The 11,590-nt window shown below is 39.9% G+C and overlaps 1 protein-coding gene across 1 annotated transcript; it reads right to left on the minus strand.

Moving 5' to 3' along the window:
• Positions 1 to 3,729: 3,729 nt before the first annotated feature.
• Positions 3,730 to 6,013, minus strand: LOC129768496 (periodic tryptophan protein 1 homolog). Its single transcript, XM_055770188.1, has 7 exons — positions 5,843 to 6,013; positions 5,713 to 5,774; positions 5,500 to 5,648; positions 5,274 to 5,438; positions 4,930 to 5,212; positions 4,268 to 4,872; positions 3,730 to 4,207 (listed from the first exon to the last, which is right to left on the minus strand). The coding sequence occupies exons 1-7, from the start codon at positions 5,936 to 5,938 to the stop codon at positions 4,065 to 4,067; spliced, it is 1,503 nt and encodes a 500-aa protein (XP_055626163.1). The 5' UTR covers positions 5,939 to 6,013; the 3' UTR covers positions 3,730 to 4,064.
• Between the last annotated feature and the right edge of the window lie 5,577 nt (positions 6,014 to 11,590).

The raw sequence follows: 11,590 nt of genomic DNA on the forward strand, positions 1-11,590 counted from the left end.
GAGAACATGCAAGTCGGACGAAATTTGCTTAAAGCTGACTCCGAACAATCTGCAAAATTCAAAAGCCGCAATGTTTGTGTCGTCCCCGGATGTAAGCAGAGATATCGCCCCGGAATTTATTTTCATACCTTCCCTCCGAAAACGGACAAATCGCGGTATCTAGACTGGATCCAACGACTACGGCTAAAGATAGAACCTACAAAAACCTCCCGTATTTGTAGCCTCCATTTCACCGTGTCGAACTTCTACTCTCCAAGTATTCACATTCACATTTTCGTACTTTTAAAAAAGTGTGAAACAGTCCAACTTGGTGCAAAATGTGCAATAATAAAGAAATAAAATAAAACATACTTAAGCAAATGATACAAAACAGCCATGACGTGTTTGCACTTCCCTTTGCCAGCTTTACAGGAACACGAAAACAACCATTTGGAGAAGGAAATTTTCGTAATTTTTATTGTATGGGGTTCCGAGCTTGGTGATGATGACTGGAGGCAGGACGAGAAAATACTGAAGCCTTCATCGTGAACTTCTTCAACACCAACTATTATAGATGTTCAGCTTTGAATACTCTTTCGCCTTCGACGACTAAACGGCTTCCACCCGCAGCGTAATCGAACACATCCGCAAACTCCACAGCCACGTAGCAGATTTCATTTTCTCCGACTGATGGCTCCTGATAATACATGAAACAAGCTCACAGAAAAACACTTATAAGTTAAATTCAGCTTAAGCTACGGCAAAGTTTTTTTCACTGCATAAGGAAAACTCATTTTCCAACCGTTTGGAAGATACATTTTGCACACAATTATTAATTTTTTTAAATTTTTATTAAAATTTAGTATCCTGAAAGTTTGTTTACTTTTTCACAAATAAAGACAGTGTCCTTTGGATGCGGTAAGAAAACGTTTTCCCCTGCAGTAAATTTATGTGATTTAACTAAATTAGCATCCTAGAGGATAGTTCTTTCGATACATACTCACCATTACGAAAATTTCTGCAAAAAACGTTAAAAACGGTGCGTTTAAAAATCACATTCTTTTTGCAATTCTTTGTTGACATTCGCTTCACGCACACAAGCTGTCAAATTCAGCTACGTAGTCGCGAATTAGCATCGGTAAATGCCATGTAATGACCTTTCATCGATCCAAGGACCCAATCATTTTTGACTATCACATCGTTGAAAATGTTCTTGAGAGAGTAGATGAAGTGGTAGATCCTGGCGTAGCTTGGCGATCTAGGGCAATCCGACAACTTGGCTTTCTATTCAAGATTGCCAAAGATTTCAAGGACCCGCATTGCCTAAAAGCATAGTATTGCTCACTTGTTCGCCCGATCCTGGAGAATGCATCTGCTGTTTGGGCTCCTAATGATGTCACGTGGAACCTAAGGATTGAACGAGTGCAAAAGAGGTTTGTACGGCTTGCGCTCAGAAATTTACCGTGGCGTGACCCATTGAACCTACCAGCTTATGCTGACAGGTGTCGCTTGCTTGGACTTGAAACACTTGATCGGAGACGAAAGATTCAACAAGCGACGTTTGTAGTTAAACTACTCAATGGTGATGTCGACTGCTCTTATCTCCTATCGCTTTTGGACTTTCGAGCCTCGGGTAGGATGCTGAGATACCGATCCCTAATGCAGCCGGGATTTCATCGTACTTTGTATGGATACAACCAACCTGTTTGTGCAATGATCCGCATGTTTTCGTCCGTTGAACCAGTGTTTGAATTTGGAATGTCCACGTCACAATTTGTTAATAGTATAAGAAGACTGCATGTATTTTAAAACTTGATAGATTATTCATTAAGACTATTTCTGTCAGATGAATCAAATAATAATAAAGAATAAAGAATAAAGGGAGAAATCAAAAGCATTAGTTATAGACATACATCTATTCGATTATAAATGAACACTTTTGTTCCACAATATTTCAGAATCCTTCACGCAACTTGAGAATTCCATTCTCTCAGAACTTCTTTGTTTTCTCGTCAATAAAATGTGCAGGGCGCTTTTCATGCTATACGGTGTGTTGAAGATCTTACAGGAATATTAACAGTTAATAATCTGAAGAAGCAATATCTGGTGAGTTAGCGAGGCGGAATCCTAGAAGTATCCCAGACCTAGAAGTGTTCTGGATCGTTGATTTTAATACATTTAATTGCGAGCAATACCTGTTGGAATTAATCAAGACCAGTTGCTTGGTAGAAGCGTTTGATACTGATTCTATTCTAATCCCACCAGACCCAGACCACGACTTCATTCTTTCGAAACCTGCTTCAGGTTTCTATCCACTTACCCAATATTTTTTTAACTCAACATTATTGTGAATGATTTGTCCTTCACAATCGGTTTTTCGGTCGGATTTGAAATTAGCACGCGGTGACAACGGTGGTTTTAGACATCTACTAATTCATGTGTTGTGTTTCGAGGATTGATCCTAATAAGTGTCTTGATTTGATTGTCATCAGTAGTAGCATGGATTTTCCAGTCAACCTAATAGTATTGTATTACAAAAATTACTGGATATCAATTAAGAAAAATAACATTGCAAGAAACAGGTCTTCAGAGATGCGACCCGTGCTTCCATGGAAGAATTTGTTGTTCGTTTTAGTTTTCAGAAAATTTTGGGTGTTCTCGAAAAATAAAAGCGAAGCAGTTTTGTCACCAAGGGCGAAAGCTGAATTAAAATTAAATGAAGTGAAAGCTGAATGATAGAATTCATGATCCTCTATTATCGATTGGAATAAATTGAACGATCCTAGTTCATGTGCGTTTCCTCCGAAATATACATTTCGCGGAAGAAGTTCAACTTAATGGAAAAAATATGAATTTTTGACCAGGAAGCACTCTCAGGCAACTCAATCTTTTTATTGATGAATACAGAGTACTCAAGGTTGCCGTAAAGTACAACAAATTTTGGCTATAAGCATAAATGTTTTACTTTTAAAAAACATGTAACGTGTTCACGTGGACATTATCGAAACCCCCTCCCCCCTCACCTCACAAGCATGGACATTTTCGTAACGATATACGATGCTTCCCACACTGATATGCGATTTGACCTGATAATGTTGCATAAAATTAATAGAATGTACATATATTACACCGCACATCGCGAAATTAGAATGATTTTTATACCGATATACGACTTACCATCCATCCATCAATCCATTATGTTGAAAATCGTATTTTTTTGCATTTTATAAGATACACGAACTCCGCCTGCGAATGACGGATCTCTATAGTAGCAACTATCCTAGATTCCTTGATAAACACTAGGGAACCACGCTTTAGAGGCGACCCTTCTGGCCTTCGGGCGGCGAATATCATACTAACATTTCTTCCCTTCCCCTGGTGACTGTAAGGACGTGGTCGGCGTCCTTATTGACTATTTGAAGCACAAATCACCGAAAATGAGAATGGTTCACTACTCTTAAGCGTCATTCCGTGTGTTATTTGTGCAATTTCGCTGGTTCAGGTCAATCATGGAGAGCAACTACAAAGTGTACAGTCCACCCAAGCTCAAGCTGTTCAATAACGGTTGATATGAACATCCATTTGAGAGGTTACATCAATTATCATCCACTTAATTCTAATGAGTAAATTGTTTGAGCTATGAAAAAATTTATGAACTCGGGTGGATTTTTTTCATTACGGGTCACTGTAGGTAAAGATATAGGAGTGCGTTCTTTCAACGGAAAATCCTTTTCCACTTTCGAAGATCAATTTCGTTAGCGCAAACATCAAATGAAATAACGACGCTTTTAATAATGTAATTGTAGAACATATGCGAATTGAATTTTTCGAATATTCTCATTTTCCTTCTGAGTTTTCCAAAAATTCTCAATTGTCATGTTTGGTTGAAATATGTCTTTTATTTGTACGAGAGCCCTTCCATCCTGAGAGGGAAGGGGTCTCTTACCATCAAAAGAACCTTCCCCGGCCCCAGAAATCCAGAAATCCATTTTTAGATGTAGATCAATATATTCTCAAGACGATAGACCAAAATAAGCATAATCCTAGATATAACATGTAGCCTTCAAAATAGTTTTCATTAAAAACTAATCCTCGCTGTCCTCCCCATCATCGTCATCATCTATGGAAGCATCTTCCATTGCTTCCGTTGGCGGTTCAATCTGCAAGTCCCCTTCTGACGCCGTTTGAGTGTAGTTTTGATCGAAGCGCGACTTAAACACATTAGTAACTAAAACACAAAAAAAACAACTGTGATTGGGGCACCAGTCAAAGAAGCTACCCTACTTACGAACGTCATTATCCAAAAGATTGACAACGCAGAAATTTTTCGTCTTTAAATCTCCGCCCATCGCAAGAGTGAACGGATTCTCCGGGCACTCGTCCAAGCACTGTATTACTCCGATCTTCGGATTTTTCTTGTAAACCAACCGCGCATCCTGATCGTCAAAGTCCCACACTTTCAGCGTTCCATCCGACGAGGCCGTGGAAAGCATCCCTTTAACTTTCGAACTCAACACCAATCCCGTGATCTCCTTCTCGTGCACTTCCTTTGACCACAGCGGATGGTCGTTGCGAATGTCCACATAGTGGATGCGCCCCTGATTGGTACTGGCCACAAAGTGGTTCTCATTGTGACGACTCCAGCAGACTCGCTCGATTTCTCCTCCCAAATCCCAGGTTTTGTAACTGCTGCTGTCGTCATTGGTCGCACGGCAGTCGAAAACCTTCACTTTGCCATCGCAGCTTCCCACGAGCAGTGCTTCCGCCTTCGTCGGGTGGAACGAGAGAGTCTGCACCTTTTCCTCAAATTTCCGAATCGTTGTGTGGGGCGAACCATCTTCCATATCCCACAGAATAACCGATTGATCCACGGAACCACTCGCCAGAATGTGTCTGAAAGTTCGTTGCTGTAAATAATCATTTCCTACAAAAGGAGCAAACCATACTTACTCTAAATGCCGATTCCAGGAAAGATCCAATACAGCATCTGAGTGTCCAATTTTGGGTTTGTTTTTCTTACGGCTTCCCTTGGAGCCCAACTTACAGATTGGTTCCAGAGAATCTTGTATATCAAGATCCCACAAAGTTATCACCGGATCCATGCAACCGATGGCACATAAATTGCCGGATTTATCGCTGCCCGGATCGAAACTGAGCCACTCAATACACAAAGGAGGACTCGGCAACAGAAAGTCATGGTGAACGTATAAACTTCCTTCCTCATCATTGAAAACTGGAATAAACACGCCTAATGAAATATAATCCTTTGAATGAACAAACAATCCGACACTTACTGTAAACTTCCATCGAAGCGCTGTCGTTTTGAACATGTCCAACCAAAATCAGATTGTCCGTTGGTTTGATAACTTCATCCTCCGCTTCTGAATCATCATCGTCTTGGATGTTCTCAGCGGGATCGACAACTGCTACCGAACTGAGCCTGACAACTGGTTCTCCCGCTAATACGCGAATTTCAGAAAAAAAGTTATATCGCCCAAAGCAAACAAAAAAAACACTCACATTCCTGTTCGTACTGTTCAAAACCATATTCATCTTCAGCTCCTCTGCTGCTAGCTGCTCCAACGCTTTGCTGCGCTCTGTTTGCCAGTCTTGCTCGGCTTTCCTCATTCTCTTCATCGTCGGATGTATCCATATCTTCACCGCCCTCACTGAAATCGGTATAATCCAGTCAAAAATCGACTACATTTCTCCGTTTACCATGCAAATAATTACTCTTCCAAATCGTCCCTCGTGTCGTTGATAATCCTAGCCAGCTCCGCTGGAGTCAAGGTTACCTGGAATGGTATGTTTACATGAACTCAGAAAGAACGATCCCTGCCGCTCCATCGTACCATTAACCTACCTTCTCCGGGTTCGCTTTGGCGACCCCACGCTTGACAAATAGCAAGCTGGGCACGAAGTTAACGTTTGGAACCTCATCTTCCTGATCGGATTCCATTATTTACTTTAGTCGGACAAGATTGTGCGGCTACACGTGCTCTCGTTGCTGTTGCTGTTTTGGAATGAGCTGTAGCAAACGTCAGATAGCTTTGTTTACAAATTCAGTTTTTGTTTGGTTTTGAGGGCGGAATCAAGGCGTTGTACTATAGGTGGACCGCAATGTCAAAATTGCTGTTCGGCCATTGCTCGTGAAAAAACAAATTTGTTTACAAAACAAGTCGTATCTTTTGGTGACAAATGCATTCGTTGGCAAAATAGCTGCTCGCGCTTTATTGTCGAATCAAATGCAGAAGGATGTTTTAGTATATCTTTTCGCCTTTCTTTCCAAGCAAAATGTACTTCTGTTTGGCTCCCATCGGCGGGGAAAGGGTACTATCAGCTTACGGCGATGGTGACAAAAAATAACGCTGATTGTGGCTCCACTGATTTCGCTCAGGGAGGAGGAGAATGCTGTGCATATACCGGGAAGGAGATCCGGAAAGGGCCGTTACAAGTAATTGGCTAGAGCAAAAGGAGGTTGTGCACTATATTCCACGAATATATATTTGTTTATTTTTTCCTTCAATTATTTTCCTTAGCGAGTTGACATTGAAATCATAACCACAAACCCAAACAAAAAGTAAATAATTCTGAAAGTTACGTCTCGCTACTCGTCTCACGTCATGTCCTGAAAGTGTCAATAACGAAACACCTACAGTTCAGCATCTTGGGCGGAATGCCCTTTGGGTACGTTGCGCTAGAAAATTGCACTGAAATAAAAACATATCTTCAACTACCCTTAGAAAAATCCTCGGTCGAAAACTACTAAATACATTTGGTAATGCAAAATTAGTAGAATATACAAATTTTTTGTACATATTGTCAGCAAACCCGCATCCCTACCAGAGATTAGTATATTTTACTCGATAACATTAGTAAGCTTGGATATTGTCATATCTGAAAACTGGTGAGATAAGCGCGTATTAACCATTTTCATTGTTCCCATAAGGCAATACGGAGGTATAATAAGGATATAATTCTGATACGTGCATTTTCGGCGAGAAAATGTAGCCGATATTGGGCTTCCGAATCATGGTTCTGCTTGACATATGTGTTTATTAGTACGGTCGAAAATGACTATAGATTGGTAGTATTTACCAAAAAATTCGTTATATTTACTAATTATTTCTCTCAGTGTAGAACTCACCTCTATTCCGGTTCCCGATCACACTGAGAGGAAAATTTAGTATATATGACCAATTTTTTGGTAAATATTACCAATTCTCTAGTCATTTTCTACCCTACTAATCATTGGTACCTCTTACGAAAAAAAAAATGGTAGACACAAATGTCAAACAAAACTATAGTTTGTAAGTCCAGTGTTGGCTCAATTTTGGCTTCAGTAATGGCTGATTTGTTGGCCATCCATTGGTTCAATATAATTGTCTATTATAATTTTTATTTCAAATATTTTTATTCTTATTAATATTCTTATTCTATTCTTGTTTTTATAAAATATTGAAAAGCTTTTCGTGCAGGCTTTTAGCGAGCGAGTTGGGTATCTTTCCCGGACACTTGCGAAATTTTGCTGGATCGCAAATTGCATCAACTCGATCTCATTTTCGAAGATCATTTGACGCTGGAAATCGGCACCACGTCGAAACATTAACCCTCGATGATGCATCTCATACGCTCTTTGCTTTCTTTGATGGCTGGTCACGGGGTCTCTTATTCGAATACGTTGCCAAATATAATAACCGCGTTCAACACATGAAACAGCATTATTTCTACAAAATAGAACGAATTGTGCAACACAGTGCCAAATATTTTAAAAATAATTGAGCATTTACCTATTTTTACTGGAAATCCCAATGGAAGCTGCCTAGTGAAAAAATCTTCCAGTTCAATCACATGCGGATTGGCCATTGTGGATCAAAATTGGTAGTACTTGTTCTTTAAATTTGATAAGAAATTCTCCACTCAGCCACATGTTAGCTTAGAACCGCTGCACATTGGATGTAATTATTTTCGATTTTCCAATACCTCTCCTCTAGAGTTCGATATTAGAAAAATACTTCTTTACGGTGGAATCTGTCATGGGCAATACCTTCGAAGAGATCGCAGTTTTCTCCAGTGGACTGTTGTTTTCCGATCCTATGCTGATGTTGTCCGAGAAGAATATTGCAGTAGGGGCAGTTGACTCGGTTTGGGGCTAGGCTTTATACGATTTTTTTCTGCCATGTCGACGATGGATTTAGATCTCTATGTCGGAGTTGTTTTCCTTTGGCGGATTGCTTGATTGCCGGTCGAATGCTCCGGCCGCGCTTCTAATGATTGCCTCCGCGCTGACAATACGACCAGAATTAAGGATGTTACTGCTTGATGTGACGCTCCAAATTCGAGCGGAGGCAGCATGTACCGATCCAGCAACGAAGCGCCTTCAAGCAAATTCACCACGCAAATTGACTCTCCCCATTATCCTCAGACGCGGATGTTCTGTTGTTGAGCTCCGTGAAGTCGCGATTTGTGGACGAAATTGTGTCACAAATGGGACACACATCGCTTTCCCTCCGATCCTTCGATGGAAGGATTATTGAACTGCTGTCGGTGGTAGTGATGATGATGGTTTTCGCTGGGTGCCGTCGCCAAGTACTGCTGTAGAATTAATGTTGTCTTGACGATGTGTTTGAAATTGTGATACCTTCGCCGTAGCATATCGTTCATCAGTTAGTGGAGTTTTTGCTGCAGTATATGGAATAACACCGACAATCTGCGCTGTTGCTGCTGCTTCCATCCGAGTCGATGTTGTCCGAATCGGTAGCTGTTGATTGCTCAGTGTAAAACGGTTTTTGTTGGTTTCCTCGCTGCTCACGGTACGATTGGCCCAACTGATATCCATCGTTTCCTGGAACAACGAATCGATCGAGAGGCGGTCCATTGCTGCTGTTGGTTGCGATCTTTGGATAATAGAATAAGGTCCAACAATAATCGGATCATCAATCAATTGTGCACGGCAACATCCGCCGTTTTTGGCCTCTGATGTTTAGTTTATCTAAACACTTACGGCTGCGTGAAACCGTTGGTATGGATTTCTACGATTTTAAGCTGAAAAAGGTAAATATTTAGGTAAAATGAATCGTAATAAAACCAAATGTTTACCTCCGTATCGCTTCGCTTCCATTAGAGAAATAGCGGTTGCATACACACAGTTGCCAGAAATGAAAATACTCAAGGTTACACATGCTATAAAGTAAAATGTACGAATCATTGGTAGGGGTGTACATTTCATCTGACATCAGTTTAACAAAATTTTGGTAATATTTACAAAAAATGTGTACATTTTACAAATTTTTCGACTACTAAAGATTTGGTAGCTGCATTTACTAAAGTTTTTCTCCAGTGCAGGTTTGAAATTAGCAAAACGATGCATTTTGTAACCCGTTCGATTAGGCACACTTATCAATCCGTTCGACTTCGAAATATTTCGAAATTTGTTTTTCATCATTGCAAGGATGCCAAATTTGCAGATGTGTTCGCAATTTTTATGATATTTAACTCTATCATGTTGCAGATTCCAGGGATATTTTTTCTCTAAGGCTTGGTTCAGTTCCCTGCGCTAATAACCTCTTTTTTAAACATCACTTTGCGATTCTCACGGTAACAAAGGTAACTGGCAGATATTTATACACATCAATATTTCATATTTTCGAAAGATTTCTGGAAAAATCATCTGGCATCTCTGGAGGAGGATGACATTTTCCAATTTCCTAAAGGGCACTGTTTATATTTGGTGCGCTCAGTCTCATCTGTGTCAAGGCGCGTAGAAGTATATCCTAAGGTGGGCCAACTTGCTAAAACCACTCTTCAGCCATCTTGGAAGTCTACTGTGTTTTGTTTGTAAACAAAACACAATACGCTTGTGCCCAAGCTCGCTCGTGATCAGTCTGTCTCTTTCACGCTTCAAGGAAAAAAATCCCCTTCTGCTTTCTTCCGTACTTTTTTATATACCGCTCCCCTAACCAACTTAGTGACGAAACGGCCTCACCTAGTACCATAGACCCGTCTTGATCTGTGTATAAAGCCGGGTTCAGACGGGGCGAGTAAGCATACGAGTCGGTCTAGTCAGTTACTGCAGTACAGCTACTCACACCGTGTGAACACATCATGCCAGTTAGTGTCATGTGTGATCCGACGTGCGAGCTACTTCAAAGTTTTTTGAATTTACTCGCACTCGCATCCCTCAAAACGTCAAAAACAGAATTTAGCGTTCGAATCAGGGACACCAAATGTAAAGAAATGTCTCTATTTTTAAGATATTTGAAAATATGCGAAGATATTTATAGACATGAAAATTATTGGAAAAACAAATAAAACCCTCATAGGTTCTAAATGAAATCGTTGTTGTTTTGTTTTGCACGCTTTCTTTTTGAGATAGTTCTCATGAGAATTTCTTGTATAGAATCATTATCAGGCACAATTTTCATTCAAAATACACTCACAACTTGCAAAAAAAAAGTATTGAAACAGAATACATATTCGTACATTTTCATTCATTATTTTAATTTTTAACGCGTATTTATTTCACCTGCAAATCTACTATATTTTTCATTTCACAAATTGGTACACGAAGCTGCTGTCAAGGCGAAATAAATCAAATTTAAAAAAATCTTTTAGACTGCCATTTATAGCATCACATACTTCCGGAATTATCTTAGCTATGGATGCTTTCGAGATACTAAAAAAAATCGACAACAATCTGAACGATAATCGAGAAGAAAGGCACATCAATGTAGTTTTTTAATTTCACTCTTGCAGGTATAGCATCTCTCATGAGTGTATCTTGGCGTAGTATTTTTGGACCAAAGGAATTTTCTCAACACTGCTCTGCACTCTAGAGGATCTTCATCGTAGAGTTCCTTTCCCTTGCCCAAATCCTTTTGCCTCTCTGCTTTTTCGGATAGTACCTTCAGTTCGAAGAAATTCAGCACAAAGTATTTTTATACACGTTCAACGTGTATTTCGCGATAAAATTGTGTAATGATAAATGCAACTGAAAACCTGAGACGAAAAATGCCAATAGAGTAGTCGATTTCGGAACAATCATCTGTCAAATTCGGTCCTGATTGCTGTTTCTGACTATTTGATGGACATTTGAAAAATCATCTGGCATCCCTGGTAAGCCAATGCTGTAGTATCAAGTTTCTCGTCAGCAGCTCACATTGTGTGAACGGACAGGACGAGTCAACCAATTGTCAAGCGAGTTCACCGGCCCAGTAGCTGCTCACTGTCAAGTCAGCTACTAGCAACGTAAAATGGGCCTTAATAGAGATGGGCAAATCAGCTCATTATGGTGAGCGGCTCAGAGCCGTTCAGCTCATACAAGTGAGCTGCTCATTTGGAACAGCTCTTCAGCTCAGTTGAATTTTGCGGTTGTCCACACAATTGCATTACTACCATGGGACATTTTATAGTGTGCATTTTCTTAATGGACGAAAACAAAAAAATAAACGAATTTAATTTGTAATTGTACACAAACTAAAACTAATATGAATTCTAATGATATAATATACAACAAATATTGAATGCTGAAATCTAACATAGAAGATGCTTAGGATATGCTGAACTTAACCAACAGAAGAACCAGCAGTAGCCAAATAAAATGCCTGCAGAA

Source organism: Toxorhynchites rutilus, chromosome 2 (genome assembly GCF_029784135.1).
Source record: "Toxorhynchites rutilus septentrionalis strain SRP chromosome 2, ASM2978413v1, whole genome shotgun sequence".
Lineage (NCBI taxonomy): Eukaryota > Metazoa > Arthropoda > Insecta > Diptera > Culicidae > Toxorhynchites > Toxorhynchites rutilus.

What these genes read in the sequence shown, in the direction of transcription:
- LOC129768496 (XM_055770188.1), bottom strand. Translation starts at nt 5,938, where the DNA reads ATGGAATCCGATCAGGAAGATGAGGTTCCAAACGTTAACTTCGTGCCC. An exon ending in ACGAGGGACGATTTGGAAGA is followed by an intron (nt 5,649 to 5,712) that starts GTAATTATTTGC and finishes TACCGATTTCAG; the next exon opens with TGAGGGCGGTGAAGATATGG. An exon ending in TGAACAGTACGAACAGGAAT is followed by an intron (nt 5,439 to 5,499) that starts GTGAGTGTTTTT and finishes TTCGCGTATTAG; the next exon opens with CGGGAGAACCAGTTGTCAGG.